This window comes from Bombus flavifrons, chromosome 7 (assembly GCF_040668555.2).
Source record: "Bombus flavifrons isolate JBK064 chromosome 7, iyBomFlav1_principal, whole genome shotgun sequence".
Taxonomy (NCBI): Eukaryota; Metazoa; Arthropoda; class Insecta; order Hymenoptera; family Apidae; genus Bombus; species Bombus flavifrons.
In genome coordinates, this window is record NC_138448.1 from 11,772,431 (window position 1) to 11,793,113 (window position 20,683).

The window sequence follows — 20,683 nt, forward strand, 5'->3', positions numbered from 1 at the left end:
AATATAATAATACGAATAAACGAATAAATAAGTTTTAAATGACACAGGCTTTTATAATACATATTTGTTAGTCACTATAAGCATGGAATGTTAGATACAATAAAAACAAATATATAAATTATGGAATTACATGGTGTAAAAGGTACAAGTAGGAAATCAATTTCTTCTTCAACATAATTTTACTGCCTTTTATAATATCGAGACATAAAACTCGATTTACGAAATTTCTAAAACTGCTCATAAATAAAAAAATAAGAACTAATGTACTTGTTGAGCATATTTGAAATATAAACTAATACTATGAAGTAAAATGAGATTACGATCAATATATTTTATAAAATTTGAACAATTCATTAGCTGCCAGCGTATAACAGAATGTGACACATAAGACGAAATGCAATTCGCACGTAGACGGTCTATGATTATCCTTTGTTCTATAGAAATTTTAATGTTTTTTATTTATACGTATAAAATGACATAATACAATATAACAATACTGACTGGTACTGTACATGGACAAAGTTCACAATCACTAAGAAAAAATATAATAAATATAAACAGCTATTAAACTAATGTATATGTAAATATTTCTTTCACTTTATTATGTATTATGTAAAAAGTAGAATAGTAAAAAGATTTTTTATTATTAACATGTGAAACGTATTTTTTAGTACCATAAAATAAATGCTTTGTGCAAAATGCAAACGTAATATATAGTGACGTTTTTTAATCAACACTTGAAAGAACAAAGGTATAAACAAGCCTCCTACAGTGTGACATGCATATTTTAATGTTGCTTCATAATTGACGCATGTACAATATATATATGTATATATTATTCACACATAAATATATGAAGCAGCGGTATGTATTAATATTTATAACATTATATATTTATATAGCTTTATTTTTGCAAAGTATAACTTGCATCTTAATAATTTTATTGTAAATTCAGGTTATCAGCCTTTCCTCCTTCTTAGCAATATCTATGTGTTGTTCATACAAAAATTAAATAACCTATTAAACAAATAAAATCTTATATGAACTTGTAGTCTTAAAACTACAAAAGTTACAGCTAAATTTAGACATATACGCTGACCAATGCATCATAGCTCTTGGTATGAAGTTACATACATATGATTTTTTATCTTAATATTACTAATAAATCTTATAATCTTTGAAGTATATTTTGAAAATCTACATAGTTTCCAAATACATATTTTTAAATTATTAAATAAAAGATGTATACAATAGCAATGTTAACAATGTGTATCCCCTTTCAATTTACATTGCTGGATAATAATACTATAAGTTAAAGGAAACTTTGTAGATTTCTATTTTCTTTTCCAAATAATCATAAATGTTTGTGTACATGTACATATATATAATATATATATATGTATTTATTTTAATGTATATATTAATATTTCATAGTTAGAGAAATCTGACTTTGTCATACAGTAAACATTATGTAATATCCACTTTAAAAAAAATATGTCACAAATAATTAACATATACAAAAAATTATTGCAAAAAAGCTACATTTAAATCATACGAAGCCTTATAAAAAAATTTTGTGTGTCTCTTACTTAGATATTATAAGTCTTCCACTGTTACTTTCTATATATTCTTCTCCAAGTGACTTATATATATATATATATATATATATAATAATGTTCATATAGTTTAAACGCATATTAATGTAAACGCATATTACAGTTACATATGCTTGACTTGTCAAAACGTTTTTTAAGATGTTTTAATTCTTATGTTTTTTATTATATTAGGCTCATAGACGAAGTCTTAAAATTAGAAATTTAAATTACAACAGAAAATCTGCAAAAGATTTTAAAAAATTAAGCTTTTGAATATTCCTCTAATATTGTTGAACAAGATTTGAACATTATTTAAACGAACTTTATATGAATAGCTTAATATGCTTATTACATGAGACATCGCGTGAATATCATGATTTTGTTCGCTGTGAAGCAGTGATGTAAGTTTGTGGGCACTCTGTCATATTTTTATAGTTATAAACAAATTAGCTTTTGTTTACATATATATATAGCTATGTATACATAATATGTTTAATATATATTTATGTTTTTGAGTATGTAAATAATACATACTTTGAATATGAACACTGCTGTTTATGGTACAATGTACCATGACATCTTTTTGTAAGAACTTGATTTTTAATCAAGTTGAAGCTCGTGACATTGAACAACATTTGTTATAAGAAATGTTTCTTATATATTAAATGATAAATGTTGCTTTAATTAGCCTTTTATATGATAAAATGGTTAATTAAATGTTGGCAATAGCAAAAACTGAGTCAAATCATTTGCCATTCATTGTATATCCAAGATATACATAATATATATATATCAATTTAATTTTTTATTTTATCTTTTTTAAAGTTACGAGCATTATATCTTTTAGACAAAGAGTGCCCTTCTTACAAAGGTGATTTTGATGTATTACAAATTACTGTGCTGTTTGCTGTTGAATTTCTATCTTTTCTACTGTCATATCAGGGTTCATTGCCGTTGCCTCTTGAATTGCTTCTGCCAAAGCTCGATCATGATCAATCGGATCGCCATCTGATTGTATCGTAATTTTTTGTTCTACACGAGTTTCTACAACTCCATCTCTTTCAGTTTTATACTGAAAATTCAATCACGTATGCACTTAACAGATACTAACAATTAAAAATTAAAAAATTTCGAATCTTACCGTTATCGTTTCAACAGTGCGAGTTTTACTGGATATTGTCTGAGAACTAACTATTTCCCCGGTTGCACTGTACATACCATCTTCACTTTCAACAGCTACCTTTCTAGTTTCAGTTGCTACTAGTGGAACTGTGGTAGTTGTTGTTACATTATTTTCTGGCTCTCCTTTGTAAACATGCGTTTCTGTTTCAACAACACCAGCTGGATCACCCTGAATTAAATTTATAAAATGATATTTCTGTCTCTTTCTCTCTCTCTCTATCTCTTCTCAGAAAGAAGAGTTCAAAAATATATCTAATGCAAAAATAATATACTGAACAGTTATATTGCAGTATATTACTGTACAATTATATTAATATATTACAAGTATAAATACATTAAATAATACAAAGAACCAAAGCATTATTAAAGTATAGAATTTATGTTACTTTTATTGATTAATGGTTAATACCTTAAAACCAGTGCCTTTGAAATAATGAGTAGATTAGGTTTTTTACTATGATTTTATGAATATCAACAAATGAGTATCAGTGTAAAATGAATATTGATTAAAAGTATATGATGTATCCGTGTATAATCTAAATAATATATAATCTATATGAAAAAATTGGCGTTAATAGTTTACTAATTATTCTAAGAATTTTTATCCATTATAGGACATATTTCTTGTACAGTAAACATATTTAAGCATGTACCTTTGTGAAGATTCATCCTCAGAACTAAATTTTCTAAATTCTCAAAAAATTTTGTTTCTAAAAGAATATAACTTTTTAGTAATTTTCAATCCTAAAAATTTACCTGATAATATTGGTTGTAGAAAGCCTGTTGATCATCTTCAAGGTCAATTGGAGTACCTGAATCATCACTGCTTGAACTGGATGTACTGAGCCTTCGTGAGAACAGCTACACCATGCAATGTGTTAACCAAGCCGGCAAAATTAATTACAAAAATAAAAAAATAATTAAATAAAAAATAGCACTGGTTAAACTTTATTAGTCAACCAATATCCTGAATGAATTAAGTATTATTGATATACTAAACTTATGATCCCTTTGTTTAAACATATGATACCGTGATATGCTTACTAAATGTGCATGTTTCTTATTTATCAATATGTATATTACACAAAAAATGAATATTATACACTTAAAATTAAATATATGTTATAAAAACCAAAAAGCTTCATGATATTACCCGAATTTCCGTAAATATTAAAGAAAATTATTTAAATATATATGTGCAATGACCATATTACTAACATGGAACATATTCTAAATGATTTGATGTTAGGATCAATCAAAACACGGTATGTGATTATTATCACTTACATAAATGCTTACATGCTTCATCCATTAGTGGTGAGCTTGATATATTTAGCATTTTAAGCTGTTAATGAATCATTACCTGTTCACCAGAAAGTACATGACTTGTTGTTCGAACTTCTTGAGTTACCACTCTCTGTTCTTGTCTTGTTGCACTGGTTGCTGTTGTATGTGCTACAGTTTTTTCCTCTACCTAATATAAAAAAAATATAAAAAAATAATTCTAGCTTTATAGAAAAAAATATCATGAAATATATATAAAAGAGTTAAAAATATTTACATACAACGTATGAACAAGTAGAGTAAAATTGCAATCAAATAAGCAGGTCATCTAAAACTTTTTAAGAACGTGAATAATAACATTACAAACCTGACTGGTTTTCTGATTTTTTTCAAGATCTTCATGCATTGTAGCAGTGCGTGTAGTAACAGCTGTTGCTGTCATGTATGGGGCCCTACCATCATCTGATGCCTCTGCCTAAATACAACTACAAGGTAACTAATGTCTTATAATAAAGCAGCAATATGTATGTACATATAAAATTATAGTAAATAGAGGAATATTAATAAGTTACATCTTTATATATTTTTTCAAGATAATAAAAAATTTCTTTGTTTAAAAATCACATTTGCTACTTATATTAATGACATATATTTCTTACATGCAGTATTTAAATAATTAATATCTAAGAATCATATAACAATGTCTACAGTCTATCTATATCATAAGACTACTCACAATATACCATAATATATCATTCAATAAATATCATTCAAACAGTTCAATAAGCTGGGATAAATAGAAATTTAATCAAGGGATATGGATACTATAAATTGTTTTAAAATCATAAGAAGAAGCTAAATAAAAAGTACTAAAAAAAAAGAGAAAAAATGAAAAGATCTAATTTTTTGACAATATCTTTTCCTTTACTTTATGTATCTTAATATCATGGATAGTTTTAAAAGTTTCATCACCTTATTAATTTGTGTAGAAACAGTTACTTGGCCTGTGCCTCCAGGTGTAAGATCTTCTACTTTTTCTTCTATGTTTTGTGTCACACCTTCTTGATCCTTCACTACAGATTGTTTAGTTGTGGTTTTCACTATTGTTGGGGTAGTGCTTGAAGTTAAAATTTTCTTCGTTTTTGAGGAAAATGGTTTTATTACATCCCGTATATCCTTTAAAATAGTATAGTATAATGTAGAACTAGAAGAGTCAAAGGACGAAGATGACACAGAAGAATCTGTGTCAGAAAAGTAAATAGGACAATTCTTGACTCAAAAATCAAGTATGGAAGAGACGAAAAATACCTCAGAGTTGCCACAATTACAAAGAAATCGAAATTTTTCCAATTAGAAGATCGTTTACTTAAACTTTCGTATGAAAGAAATAGAGTTGTATCTACTAACTACTGCAGGTGAGGAAGATTTGGCTTTAATTATGTGCCTGATGAAGAGAATAAAGTACTAAGTAGTATTAACAGAAAAAAGAAAATCCAAAGAATCTGAAACTCCTCTTTCAGATTTCCTAGTCTCAATTATGTGGAATCTATATAAATGAGTGAACAGCAAATACCAAACATTGATAAGAATGCACCAGTAATGTTTATTGGACATTATGTCTGTTGCACACTAATAAGAAAGTGCTAATTACCAACCAAGTATGGTGTTTATTAATACTTTAAATTTTATGAAGGAACTTTGACATTTTATTACCTCCAGATGGTTTGGAAGTAAATGTTATTCATACCAAGAATGATAAACCATTAGATAAAAATAACCTCAAATTAGAAAATCAATAGGGATATATTACAACTAAAATTGATAAACTCGTAAATCAAGAAATTAGGGGCATAAAAAGGAATTCATTGAAGATGAGATATATAATATAGTTCTAGTACTCAATCAACATTTAGTGAAAACACATACTAATAAAGGAAGGACAAATTTTAGGGAAAAATGGAACAGCAATACAATGTGGCAAATTAAATACTCTAAATTGTTTATGCAAATATCATACAGTGCAAATAGAACCTATAGTGAAACTTCATTCATCTGAACCCATTAAAGGGAACCAACAGTTCACATAATTGGATTGTTCATTATAACATTTCAAAATTTCATTTATTAGAACAAAATTCTAGGTAATGTCTAATGAACACATTGAATACTAGGTAAATTTTGTATGTTTTGTTTATAGCGCCAAAATACTATGACATACTTTATTAGAAAATAAAATTATTTAAACACTTTATGATGTATTTAATACTTTGTATATCAGTTGCGTATCAAATAATCTTTATAGCATTCGACATTACTTATCTTACATTATTTTACATTTATTATTAATAGAACACCACGTTAATTATCTACAATTAATTATCTAGACTACTTCCGAGTGCTACTCCAATTATATAAACATCTATAACAATTCATAAGTAGTGAAAATAATCAATAAAAAAGAATCCTATTATTCCTATTATATGAAGTTTATCCTCCAACGTGTTCAGATAAATGAAATTCTACTGTACTTACCTTTATTTTGTCTTTCTTTTCTTTATCTATCTTTTCTGACGTTTCCTTGTCTTTCTTTTCTAACGATTCCCTATCTTTTTTTTCTAGCATTTCCTTATCTCTTTTTTCTGGCGTTTCCTTGCCTTTCTTTTCTGACATTTCCTTGCTTTTTTTTTCTGGCGTTTCACTGTCTTTCTTTTCAGACATATCCTTGTCTTTCTTTTCTAACAGTTCCTTATCTTTCTTTTCAGACATATCCTTGTCTTTCTTCTCTGACATTTCCTTGTCTTTCTTTTCTAAAATTTCCTTGTCTTTCTTTTCTAACATTTCCTTTTCTTTTTTTTTCAATTCCTTTTTACTGAGTGGCTTTATTTCGTTGTTGTCAAGAGTAGCACTTTTTTCTAGCATTTCCTTATCTTTCTTTTTTAAATCTCTCTTAGTGAGTGACTTTAATTCATCAATAAAAGCGCTTCTTTCTGGTGTTTCCTTTTCTTTCTTTTTCAATTCTTTTTTACTAGGTGACTTTATTTCGTTCTTGTCACTTTTTTCTAGTGTTTCCTTATCTTTCTTTTTCGATTCTTTTTTATTGGGTGACTTCACGTCGTTGTTATCAATAATAGCACTTTCATTTATTAAATCAGAATTGTTGAGATCATTATGATTTTCCTTTTCGCTTTCGTTTTTCTTATCCTTCTTCTTCTTAAATAGACCACCGGGCGGTAGGACCGCAATTCCTCCGACCGGTTTCTATAAGTAAATTTATAGTCACACATCGCTTCATGCAATAAGCACGATTCAGTTCTATCGCTAAGCTATTATAAACTACGTGTTTCACATTCTCTTAGCGTATATTTCATGCTGGATAACTAATTACGGTCTGCGCTCTCAAAAAAATATCTGTTGTTAATTTTTTTAGATGAATATACTTTCCTGAAGAATTTACTTGTATCTATGGTACATTTCTTTGCTTGAATGTTTCTTGACATAAATCATTATATAAAGTGATCGTTATGTGCATGCTAACATAAGCATTAGCGCAGTTTAATAGCTTATTAAAATATTTGCGCCTGCGTATGCTCATGTGATGTATGATAAAAGAAATTTTAAAAAATTTGAGAAATTCAACTTTGAGGCGATGGCCGTATAATGTTTGCAAAAAATAAATAAAAGATAGCAACATGCACCGAAAAAAAAGGAAAACACCAAATGGTCACATACATTAATATAGATAAAAGTATGTTGGTTAATGCATGACAGTATGTTCCAGGTGAAATTCTATACCTTTTTGCCACGATCTGCATCATATTCTCCTTCCAGACTACTGGTACTGCTAGCTGATGTTGTTCCAGCACTTGTTTTGCGTGAGAGCTACCGGTGTTAGTTAGGTGTCAGTTAGTTTTTATGGTTGAAGCACTAGGATGTGAATATTGAATTCAAATTTGTGAAATTAAATTATTACATACAAATGCCATGTGTTCAATTTCCGATAATAATTGTAAGATAAAACTTTATAAAATCTACACATTTCTAAGTTTCTTGCATAAAAGTATTTCAAGTCCATATGAATATATACAAGTTAATTAACCAAATATTATGTAGAATGGATAGAAACAATATTAAATTTGGCTTTCCCATCAAGTTTTTAACTTAACATGTGCAATTTTTAATTCAAGTTAATTAACTTGCATGTGCATTATTCAACTTGTTTTGATAATTTTGGAGTAAACGTATTAGATATCTAATGCATTCAACTATCTCTAATACATGGCACACAAAAACTTATCAACATGCCATGTCTACAGATATTATCCGTTTGACTTAAAAACAATAGTGCATAACGATTAATTCCAACTTTTTATGAAATATGTTATCTCTTGCTTATACGTGAACCAATTGATGTTCTACAATTTCTCCGTTGTATAATGTAATTAGGATTTCAATAGTACTTAAAAAGAATGATTATATATGATAACAATAAAGGTAATTAATTAGTTGAACTTATTATTATACAATAAACTCTTTAGAAAAAAGCTTTGTTTGAAAGCGTAGACCGCAGAAATATTGCCTTTAAAAGAATTTCTCATGGAATAATTTTCAATTTGCATGACGATTCCATGCATCCTCTACTAACTATTACTATGTTTGATATATTTAAATGTATTCTTTTTTACCTTTTCTTTCTGTTTTTTTATTGGACTAGGCCGTTGATCTATATGCTCCATGTCAGGAATCATTTCAGGTTCATAGCTCATTGTATGCCTCTTACTTGGTTCTGAACCATAAGATTCAACTTGTTTAGGACCCCCTAACGCTGTATAATGCACACATACCTTTCAAAATCTTAAAGTGATAACTTTGCGACAAAAGTGTCAAAACGGCACTGGCTGCATATTGCGTCTAAAGTTAATAAGTATCAGAAGTCTTTTTACCATCCATACTACGAGATGTAGGACGACGACCACTTAAAGATCTTTCGAATTGTGGAGGTTGTCTATCAATGGGAGTCTTCTTTGTCTCGTAGTGAGTTCTTCCTGAATATCGGAAACGAGAACCCAGATGTGGTATCAAACCGACTTTCTTTACAGGCTCAGGACTCATGAGCCTAAAAAATGTGTATATTACTTTATCTTATACTTTACCTTTATTCATATATTTTATGCTACTTAAAATCATTATTAGATAATTATTCACCTGAAGAAAGTATGGTGTTCTACACATACTTTCCATAACTTTTTCGCAGCTCTATGGTTAGCTAATTTGAAACCAATCGTCGATTCAAATTGCTCAAATTCACCCGGCCTAATCTTTATGTAAAAGTTATGCCTTTTGTACGAGATTTTTAGTATCTTTGGCCAAGCAAACCTATTGATTCTTAATCGGTCCCTATAGACGAGAAGACCCGATGAACATACACCTAACATTATATCCACGCCCTCAGAATCTTTAGCAGGATGAAGATCAACTCCATACATCGCTAACTTTTTTGCATTTTCGAGATAATGGAGTTCTGCTTCCGCGGGTGTTTGACCTCTAAAAATTAGTGAAATTTTCTTTATTATTAATTCTACTATCATTTGGATAAATGGCTAATCATTTAACGAGACTAACTTATGCGTTTTATGAAGGTCCATTACTTTCTCCACTAACTCTGGAGTCTGATTAGGGGCAAATTTGAAATCCTTTAAATATGTACGGCCATGCTCGTCTGGGTCGTAATCTCCGACTTCTGATTGAACTAAATATGAACCTAGAAGAGCATGAGTTACAAACGAACACGGCAAACGGCCTGTGATAATATCGTTTCTAATTTGAAGGCATAGCTGATAACGAGTTATGTCTTCTTGTAATTGGGCTGGGTCCGGAGGATAAAACTTCACCTCGAAATTAAATTTCCACGGTTCGTCTGCAGAGATAAAACCAACACAAATTGCTTCCAACAATGATATCACATAATATACGAGGAAAAAGAAAGAGAAAAGAAAACTACGTACTTTTCACAAATTTTGCGATTCTTTTATCCAGATCTAACCAGTTTCGCAAATCGTGTCTGTCCTCGTAAATAAGGCCAAAATAATCCTTCTCCATCAAATTCATACTCTGACATATCATGTCAAGTAATTCTTGGCCTTTCGCCTTCCTCTGGAACAAAATCAATTTCTCATACGGTTTTCGTCAACGTCGAGGAAACTCATTCTTCTGGAAGGATGAAAGAAAAATTTGATAGTTTACATCTATGTGGAAGTCTTTCACGGTTCCATCTAGCAAAGTGATTCTTGCAAGAGCTGTTTTGCCTTTGCTCACTGGACTTTTGGTCGGCGAGTTTGTTCCAGTCCCATTTTCTGCCGTTACCTCTGGTTGACTACCAGCGGACTTCTGTTCCTCCGGCATATTTCAATCCTGTGCTAAGAAGATTTGTGCGCGTTAATCCACGTTATATAGCAGGTTCCTTACTTTGCTATCAACGACACATGAATTAATCCTCTAAATAGATTTGCTTTCTTAATCGTCAACTACATCAAAGAAATAATATTGCGTGTTGGTTCAGTATATTCGAGTATAGATCCCGTCTAGACCAGAGGGTGCCATGTAGAGAAATAATCAATATTTGCCGGAGCTCTTCGAGTTACACATACCCCGGTCTATAAAACACCCCAACTCCTATCTCGTTAACTATAAGGAAAATATCAGGAAAAAAAATAACATTAAAGACAACGAAGTATGTACTTTGAAATTATTTACTACTTTATACAAGTGTATAATTTGAATGAGATCTTCCGCAATAAAAACTCATTTCTTTCTTGTAACGATCTGAACGTTTGCTCATTTTATCATCTAATGCATATACGCAACATGCTCGCTTCTATCTTCGAGGTCTCCAGACAGTAAAAGGAAAACATTGTAGATAGAATGTACTGTTACATCGAGTACCTAGATCCCAACGGCACGAGTTTCTACAACGTCTAGGATCCGCCAATATCGTCGACATACGCCAAAGAAAGAAACTACTAGACAAATGATTTCGCAAAAAGTTTGAGAACAAGTTGCAGTTACGTGCAACAGAGACACGTGTGCGCATTTGTCACAGGTCGTTCGCCTTCTGAGTGAGACAGATAGAAGGTAATACACGTCCACGCAAGATATCTCGATACAAAGCCAATAAGCCGGCGATATTTATAACACCAAGCCTACCAAAATACACAAGGCAGGTATTGTTAGACGTGATAAAGTTGCTATAAAAACATCGCGTCTGTTCAACAATCAACCGAAGAGAACGTGTTTCGAGCGTAGAATCGATGGTAAAGGGTTTCGAATAAAAAAGCATCGAGCGTAAAAATCCTTCGAAATCCAGAATTGATCTTTTCCAAGTAAAAAGTAGCCATGAAAATAATGTGCAGCATGACCCTGACCGACACGGTCTGCTGAGACCATATACATAGTATTCAAATCGACGAGCACAGGTCTGTAGCTCTGAGCATAGTCCCTTATGCAATGCCGGAGAGCAAATAGTAATTCAACCTCAATTGCATGGAATCAGAGACATACTAGGACGCCGTTCGTCGTTGCAAATACCATTAGTACAGCCTTGCTGCAAGAGAGCGAGCGAAAAAATGCACTCGCAGTGATTCCCCGAAGTTTTCGCGATAGTTTGAGGAGCCGAGAGCGTCCCATGAGTCACGCACGAGCAAATACACAAAGGGAGAGACCCGCGTGCATTATCATTAAAACGGAAATCACGGTTTAACGTTCAATTCTGTCCGAATATCTCGTTACACAGACACGCAACCATCGATCCCAACAAAAGAGTAATTACATAAATCTGAACTCTGTTGCATTGTTGCGTAACGTTACAACTGAACAGCGAGCAGAAAAAAAAGATGAAAAAAAGAAAGAGTAAACTCCTTTGATAACTATACTCTGACATAGAATAGAAGAAACTTCCTGCATCACAGATTTTATTAGACAAATGATAAAATTAGTCGTGTGGTATAGAGACAGGTGCGATGCATTGAATATCTATGATTCAACGGTATTCAACTTTTAAATACAACACGTAGAGATCACAGAAATCGTGCTGGAATTCATAGAAATAGAGATACGTGGCGGTGCAAGTTCGACAAGTCTGATGTCGTCATCGCTCGAAGCAGACGTCCTTTACAGTACTCTTTACTCTTTACTGCACGATGAAGTAATATCTCGGTTAACAGGCACAATGACGTGTTGACCAATATTATACATATATACGTATACACATATACTCTAATAAGATCGACCAGATTAAAGCCTTGACTAAGTGAATCAACGATATTCCAGAAATACTAGGTAAGAGACGTGGTTTTCAACCGTCTGCGCAGGCCACGTTCCAGGCCGTGATAGATACCAAAGAAACATTGGAAACTTAAAACGGACAGCATAGATTCACGAGACACGTAGAAGAAACCGGTCGATCGTCTCGTTTTGCTAACGGGTCAGCTGAAAGTTTAAAGGCCTGTTGAATGGAGCGAGCCGGTTTGAAAGAATTCGGTTTTTTCGTCGACGTCGCGAAGAGATCCTTTCAAGAAACGCGTGGGTTTCATTTGGCCGTGTGTGTCAAAGAGTTTTATTGTAAACGAGGGTCGCGTGATCCACGACACACGCCCACAACTATCGTGTACACACGTTCGGTGAGACTGAGTGGACAACCGTCTCATCCTCCATAAGCATTAAAGAGCTATCGTCTTTAATGAATGAATTCATACCTCTAGAGATACGGCGGCGCAGAATTACTTTCGAGGCGCGTTGCTCCACCTTGATAAAAATAGATGAGATCGAAGTTCTGACCGGTTGCACGGAATTATTTATTCCATCTGCGAGACTGAAATTTACTAAAGTTTGCGCAAATTCCTAAATGATGCGGTAATGGAAGAAAATACGAGACAGAAAGTTAGTATATCTGATTGAAAAAATCAATTACTATTCAAACGACAAGTAAACATGCAAAAACTCTTCTATGAAATTAGAATCAAGAAATAGCTTTTTAATCCTCGGTCGCGACCTTCACCTTTACCTATAGATGTTCGCAGCCTTGTCACTATTTTACTAGCCACTACTTCGCTATTTCATTAAATCACCAGTTTGTTTAAATTTGCATTTGCAAATTTTTCTCACTTCTGCTCTAAACTTCTCACGTATTTATTTGTTGAAGTTTCTTTACAATCGAAGATACTTAAATGCTAAAACTTCCAAAATTCTCCGTTGAATTGCACTAATGAAATAAAAATTCAAACTCCTCTCAAAAACGAGTAGTCTATAGTTAAGATCGTAAGGTTAATGAAACATACGAGAAATGAAAGGATACCCATATGCATTGTATCATAATTCTCAATTAACGAAACTTTAACGGAAGGCAATACATCGTTTTAGTAATTTAACTATCAAGGTGTACCACATCGAATACCGAGGCACGCAGTTAACGAATCGACGAAATCATACCGCAAACTGTACTTGCGGAAGAGCACGAAGCGCAGAGGATGTCATTAGAAAACACGTCAGCTTTGCATATGCATGCACCACAGGGTTTATTAACCCAATGGTGGTGGTACTTCGCAACTGTACGTGAATGAATACACGGTGCTCCAACTCGAGCACAAGTGGACCCGATCGTTTCAAATGCTGGCATTTAAATCCCTTGTGTCGACGTCGACTTCTACCTAATACGAGTTTCCGGTTCGCGTGTGAGACATTGTGTCCTCGACGAATCGATAAAAATGCACGTGGTTCTTCCAGAGACACGAGAAGCAAGTATCAACCTCCGTTAGGGGATGTTTGATCGATCGACGTTTCAACGAGCGATATTTAAATCATACGGAAGCCGAATCTCTGATTATCTCTATCATGACAAATCGCTTGGTTCCTGTAAATTTATATTCTAATCTTAATGCTCTGATAAAATTCAGAAGTTTATGATAAAAGGCGTTGAGTTGATCATTGCGACTTGGGAGTAGCTCATTTGCCAGCTCACAATTTTCCGGCCGGTAAGTGGTAACAAACGACTGCTGAAGTATGGCCAAACTTATGGCTACTAACCATGCAACTGATACGGCTAGAAAGAGAAAAAGGAACTCTGCTTGTCCTCCTGCCAACCACCTGATCTTCCAAGAGGTAAAAAAATTCGATGTGTTACGAAAATACACCACTTGTTACTACACTGCGAATATTTTAAGCTGCTCTTAATACACAAACATATAGATATAAAATATCTAACGTGAAACAAATCTCTGCTCAGGTACCACCTCGTTCATTTTGTTCATAAAAATGTAAATTTACATAAACGTTCGCACTTTACTACCCTTCGTCAGCTACGATTCTCTTCCAAGAAAGTTTTTAGGAAGATTTTTTACGACGTCTCTAAGAAATTTAGATCTCAACCAGAAAGCAGACCTGCTGCTCGCCTCAGGAGAATCTGACGTCGAGGGAGATTAACGAGTAGAACGAATCTCTCGCGCGTGAAAATTATGGTGAAGGGGAAGAAAGAATCAGAGCTCGTTTTCGCGAGAAACGATGGAGTGACGGTGACTTTTCATAGTGATAGAGACAGGCGCAGATTTAACCGTAGAGTCGATTCATTCGCGAGGGTGCGTACACAATTTAAGAGAATTTTTATCGGTGTCGTGCAGACGCGTCCCGCTTCACCGATCGAAAACAACGGGGTTCCCCGTGCGTTTATCTCCTTCTCTCGTTCAACCCTTTCTTTCATCGCGTTCGCAGCGGCATTCATCGTAGGTCTTCCTCTGTCGCGAGTTTCAATAGTAGGAATTGCAGGGGTGAGAAGACAAGAGCAGGGGAAACAGACACAGAGGGCGAGGAAGATTCTTTGATGCGTGAAATTAAAGGCCTGAAAGCTGTAAAAACGTCGTCGAAAATTTTACCAACCAGGATATACCGATTCTTCTCTGCCTCTCTCGTTCGTTCAAATCAGACCTATGAATTTTACCCTACGCTCTTTTCCGCTGGTTGCAAGTAGATTTATTCAGTCGAAGGAGCAAGCAAACGCCTCGCCTCGTAATTTCAACTGGCGAAATTAACCAGCAATTACGTTCTCGAGCTAAAGAATAAGCGACCTCGTGTGCGTTAGATTGGAGAATGAGTGAAAGGTTCGAACTTTAATTAAACACCGCGCTACGACTCCCTCGTGTATTTTTACACGAGGATTCGTTCACAAGTGTTCAAAGAGGAGTCTGTTACGTGCGCGTAGAATTAAAAGCTCGAGAGCTCGTTCACGACGAAAACGTATAATACAGCCTCGATCGCGTGTTACACACCATGCCGCATGAGTCATCTTTAATTTTGATCACTATACAATTTTAGAAGAATTTCAAGAACGTTAGTACAAATATTATATATGTCAGTATGCCACTTATGTTCCAGTATGTGTAAAGAACGACCAGTTTTTACTGAATTCGTTAAATTTTCACGAGGACAATAGAATTTCTTTGTACAAACGTAAACGCAATCATAAACGAGCAGTCTTTCCGTTTTGTTTCTCTGAGTTCACAGTGATTTGGTGCCAACAATGGCAATGGCCTTTTTTTACGGCTACTTTTTCCCCGCGTAAACTGAGATAATTGGCCGTGTCCTACCATAACGCTGCGATGCTGTTACTCTGCATCGTTATTGCGCTCTGCTTTTTCATGGTTAAATCGTTCCCTGTTCCCAGTGCGCGCCTTCACTCGCGGAATATTTATTCCAAGTTCCCCGTTAGTGAAAAGTTTTCCGATCTGCAAATCTCTCACGACCCTAATTCCATGCCCTTTCTTCGTGGAAACACAGAAGTGTTCCATTCCTGCAAAACTGTGCACATCTCGCGTGCTAGAAATTTTTCAGCTTTAATAAAATTCGACATACATACGTATAATAATCTTATCGTAACATCTACTTAAATTATACATGTGAGTCTTCGGGAAGCTAATCCAATCGATCCCATTCAATTTTTCTGTTCAATTCTAATCAATTTCTATTAATTTCTTAATTTAATTAGATTTCTAGAGCCAGTTTTTTGTTTCATATCATATTGTAAAGTTAGAAAAGTACGATAATCTATACGCAAGATACGACGAGCAAAAGCTATTCTAAATTACTTATTAAATTGCTTAAATTCTTATAACTTAGACTGGTCTAAAGGCTTTAGATATTGTAAGTAAGGTTGCTTGAATTAAACCATTCCAACTCGACTACCTGAACTCGTATGGTCATAAACTTGAAGTCAACTTATTGAATTCACCGAGCATCTTCAATTCAAGTAACTTGACTAACTGAACGAGGCTTTGCGTGCCACAGGGATTCGCCGAAGAGAAAATATTCTCAACGATTAGATGCGCCAAGCGGCCATGACGGAAATAGAAAAAGCGAAAGAAAGAAAGCACGTATCTCGTTGATTATTACATGCGCGATTTAATCGAGAGATACAAGCGTTGCTAAAACGTATGGTAGATATATTCTGCGAACATGGTGTAACCCATAAAATGCCCGATAGAATATATATATATACAGGGTGGTACAAGCGGAAAGGGGGTAATTCTACGCGAAAAAAGAAGTCGAAAATATAGAATAAAAATTTTTCGTTTGAGGCTTTGTTTTCGAGAAAATCGACTTTGAATTCTCGCTCGGTACGCGTGCACTTTATCACGTCTCGTTATAACGGATCTCACTGTAGATCGTTGCCTCGATGGAAAAATTAAAAAAAAAAAACAAATTTTATTCTATATTTTCGACTTCATTTTTCGCGTAGAATCACCCCCTTTCCGCTTGTACCACCAGTTACCAACCACCCTGTATATAAGAATATAAATCGGTGGTGAATATACAAACTAAGAATACGATGTGTTTTAAGCGCACGTTGTTGCTCTACATGTTGCTTTGAATGTCGTACGTGAAGGATTACACGAACGACTATTTAAGTTGATCACAAATTACAGTGCCAATCATAGTATAGCGGAGCACGTGACGATCGTAGATCGTAGCCACGCCTTGTTCGCATTTATCTTTCGTGTTTCTTTCGCGCGGGGAACGCCAATACTTCCGGCGATTGCTTTACGGAAGACAGATACATACATAGTACGCGAGTGCCAGCCAGCCGTACAATTAAATTTTACGTGAATCGGCCAACCACGCGGAATATATACGCTACTATGCTAACAGGTGTGATACGCCTGAAACTGTTAGATACTATTATTATATCACACGAACTAATATGGATCCACGTGTTTAAATTTTTATTGAATATGGAATTTCTTGATAAGAATACCGACTGAGTGTCAATAGACTGATAAAAGTGTCTGATAATAGCACCGATTATCGTTCGCGATGAATGCTACTCATTCTCCGATGTATCGGTCGACCAACGAATCGCGTGTTACTTATTTACTCGATGTAACAACAAATTGATATATGAATTTTTATGAGTACGTCGGTCTTTTCTGAATGGTTTCTTTTTGCGTTCATACTGAATCTTTACTACTAAAACTAATCGTGTTTTAAATTCAAGTGATTTTAATTAACTAAACTTATATAACCATAAGCTTGAAGTTATTTAAGTTCATCAAACACTTTCGATTCGAATAACTTGACTAATCTGAACTAAATTTCGTGTACTTTCTAAACCTGAACTACCTAATCCTTTTACACAATTACAAAGTAGATCATTCTTCTTATATTTACATTTCTTTAACAAACATTTTATTTTGAACAGGCTGTACAAAACGCAATGCGTCTCATTTTCATAATGTTTTGCAAAGTATATAACTAAAAATCTGTCTATCGATTTGCTATCAATTTGAGAATTTGAATAGTCAAGACATTTGAACGGGATTTGTGTCATAGTTCACGTGCACGCAGCTCCGTGTGTATGGGAGAAAGCCACATTATACGGTGTATTTCACCGGTGTGTAAGCTCAGTTCCCCCAAGTTCATTGTAACTTTGGTCGTGTCGTGTATCACCTCCTATCAACGTCACACCTCCCTACACGCATCGCTCGTGAATATACTTCCTTGCTCTGGTTAACGGGTATGCATCGTTTGAGGCAATAATCCTAAATACACGCTGGTATCTATACTTACATTGGTTAATCTACGTGTTAGCTAGTCTCCGCTACTATGTATAATTTGAACCGATTAGAATGATTGAAATATTTCTTTGATTTCATGTTGTCACATAAAATGGAATAATCTGTATCACACATACGAAGAAAATTTTATAACGCGAAAAATAGTTGTCGTTGCAGAGAGTTTTAAGAACGTATGCATATATGTATGTATGTGGATTGAAATGCAGAAAAGAAAGCTCTGATCGATCATTGGCAAGAGCTAGAAACGCAACCGGGCTAATGGATGTTTCGAAAAGCTGGCATTTCTGTGACAAAGTGCATAATTGACCTAATTGATCGTAACAAGCATTCGCCGGCAAAATGACGAAATCCCAAAGCTCGAACAAAAGGTCTCGTAGAAGGTAAAATCATATGAGTCATCGATGTCATCTAAAGCAACAAAATTCTTTCGTATCTGATGACTTATATATAGATATTAATTTTGTTATTTGTATCAATTTTTAGAAATTAATTCTATCATACCATACTATTCTACAGTATGTAGCTCTAATAGCAATAAAATCATTTGTTAAAAATATTCATAGTTTTAGAATAATTTGAGTGACAATCTATACACATCTAACGTATAATTTTAAATCATAGATTCCAAAGGCTATAGATTTTCGATAAAAGAACCAGCAGATAATTAAAAAATTTATCAAGTTCGACAAATCACTGGAAATTTCCTTGTTTGATTGAATCTACAGTACAAAGTAAGAGAGAGAAAGAGAGAGTGTGCATGGCAAAGTACCAAGCGTGTGGCACACTTCGGGAAAGCACTTTAGCCTCAGGGTCGCGCATGAAAGCGGGAATGATACGATAATGGAAATAAATTGCACGGTGTTATTTAAAATTTGTCAATTATTCTCGGTTTAGTGACAGCGTAATTTTCTTAATTTTCGCTCAACACCGATTTCCAACGGATTCTGCGCGTCTCGTACCACGACTCACAAAAAAATGGATACATAGTCTTTCTGACGAAATACGATACATGGCACACAAAGAATGTATTCAATCTTGACTCTATCGATTCCATTTGTCTGTCAGAATTCTTAGATTACTTTAATCGAATAGTTTCTGGTACACAGCGATATATCATTATACAACCTAACAAATTTTGTTACAAATTTAACACTAGATGTAACAAACTTGTTGAAATGGTAAGACTATGGTCTTTGCAATTACTAAAAATATACAGGTTTATTTGGTAAAGTATACATATTGAATTTTACTAAGATAGACACAGAATTGTGACTATATGCTTATTTATTTTCATTAAATCGTCTCGATCTAAATTGTATCTGTGTAGTATATCTTTTTTAGTATACAGATCAATAGTTTTAGTTTAGTTTTTAAACACTGCTTCACATGCTGCACGATGTAATATTCATGCAATTTAAGAAAAACACTACGATAGTAGATATAAACGTTGTATCGGAAATTTCTACCAACCGGACCAAGCAGATGTTTCCGTATACTGTTGATTGAAACATATATATATGTAGAGTACGAAATATTTACGTATCAATATCTTCGACATTTTTAGTAACATGTATAACAATGGATAGATGTTATTCTTTCCATTATATACTTTGACATCACTGGAGATTATGTGAATAATACATATTCTTTTTACAATATCAACTTTTATACAAAAATTCAATGAGACATTCGTAATAAAATGACAGAAATTTAATCACTATGTAACAGTCGGTATATACATATGTACTTCTGTAAAATGATAGTAAACATTGGTATTTAAAAACATGCATTCTAGTTCATCGGCATTAAGTTGAAAACTGTATAAATTTGTTACTAATTTCATGTCTAATATCTTAAAATGATTTAATACTGTCGAAGAAAACGTTGTTACAGTGTGTCACGAAAGTAATAAATGAAATCTGAAAACTAATAAACTTACCTATAGGATATAGACGCGATTTTTTCTTAAATAATGCACCACGATGAGAAAATCAGAGATAAAGATATAATAAGAAAAAATGTACACAGGGTTGAAGCACTAATTGTTTTTTTCCCCAGCAGATAACGGATTACTTCCTACCATAAGCACATAAACAACTCTTGTTCCAATTCCACCGACGGCTACGAATACGAAACAGGTCCGTCGAATCGCGGGACGACGCTGGATGCGGCCACGGCCCATACTCGCACCATTTTCAAATAGTCCCCTCACGAGTACAAATATTTATTGCTTACATACCTTAATATTTCCCAATTCTTCGCACAGCGAGCAATCACAGTTCATAGAAAATGCAACTGGATTAGAAAATTTCCGTGATAACAATGCACTATTTAATTCAAACCGTGAGCACAACGAATATGGAACTGCTTTCAATGTCCTTACGCGCGAGTCAATATGGCTGACTACGTAGGAAAATCAGTTTCTCTTATGACGCAATCAAGCGAGTACGCCCCGGTTTAGACGCATTTTCTCCACTAGATAGCAGCAGCTGAGCTGTAATCTTGACGGCC

At 33.7% G+C, this 20,683-nt stretch overlaps 1 protein-coding gene across 10 annotated transcripts; it reads right to left on the minus strand.

The window, feature by feature from the left end:
• Positions 1-164: 164 nt before the first annotated feature.
• On the minus strand, positions 165-20,580 carry cora (erythrocyte membrane protein band 4.1 like coracle). Of its 10 annotated transcripts, none has more exons than XM_069116310.1 (15): positions 20,412-20,580; positions 10,302-10,469; positions 10,064-10,211; positions 9,681-9,975; positions 9,264-9,602; positions 9,002-9,174; positions 8,744-8,883; positions 7,854-7,940; positions 6,594-7,319; positions 5,034-5,237; positions 4,429-4,536; positions 4,141-4,251; positions 3,534-3,638; positions 2,737-2,946; positions 165-2,667 (listed from the first exon to the last, which is right to left on the minus strand). In XM_069116310.1, exons 2-15 carry the CDS (start codon positions 10,458-10,460, stop codon positions 2,488-2,490), a joined length of 2,985 nt encoding a protein of 994 aa, XP_068972411.1. In that variant the 5' UTR covers positions 10,461-10,469; positions 20,412-20,580; the 3' UTR covers positions 165-2,487. The 10 variants fall into 10 exon arrangements, with proteins under 10 accessions (XP_068972411.1, XP_068972409.1, XP_068972410.1 ...); XM_069116308.1 differs by having other exon boundaries at positions 10,302-10,474; XM_069116309.1 differs by lacking the exon at positions 20,412-20,580 and adding an exon at positions 20,112-20,354.
• Positions 20,581-20,683: the final 103 nt, after the last annotated feature.

Coding starts and splice junctions, on each gene's coding strand:
- cora (XM_069116310.1), bottom strand. CDS start 10,460: ATGCCGGAGGAACAGAAGTCCGCTGGTAGTCAACCAGAGGTAACGGCA. Junction 5,238..6,593: donor AAAAGAAAGACAAAATAAAG/GTAAGTACAGTA, acceptor ACTATTTTAAAG/GATATACGGGATGTAATAAA. Junction 4,537..5,033: donor TTTCTACACAAATTAATAAG/GTGATGAAACTT, acceptor AGTTGTATTTAG/GCAGAGGCATCAGATGATGG.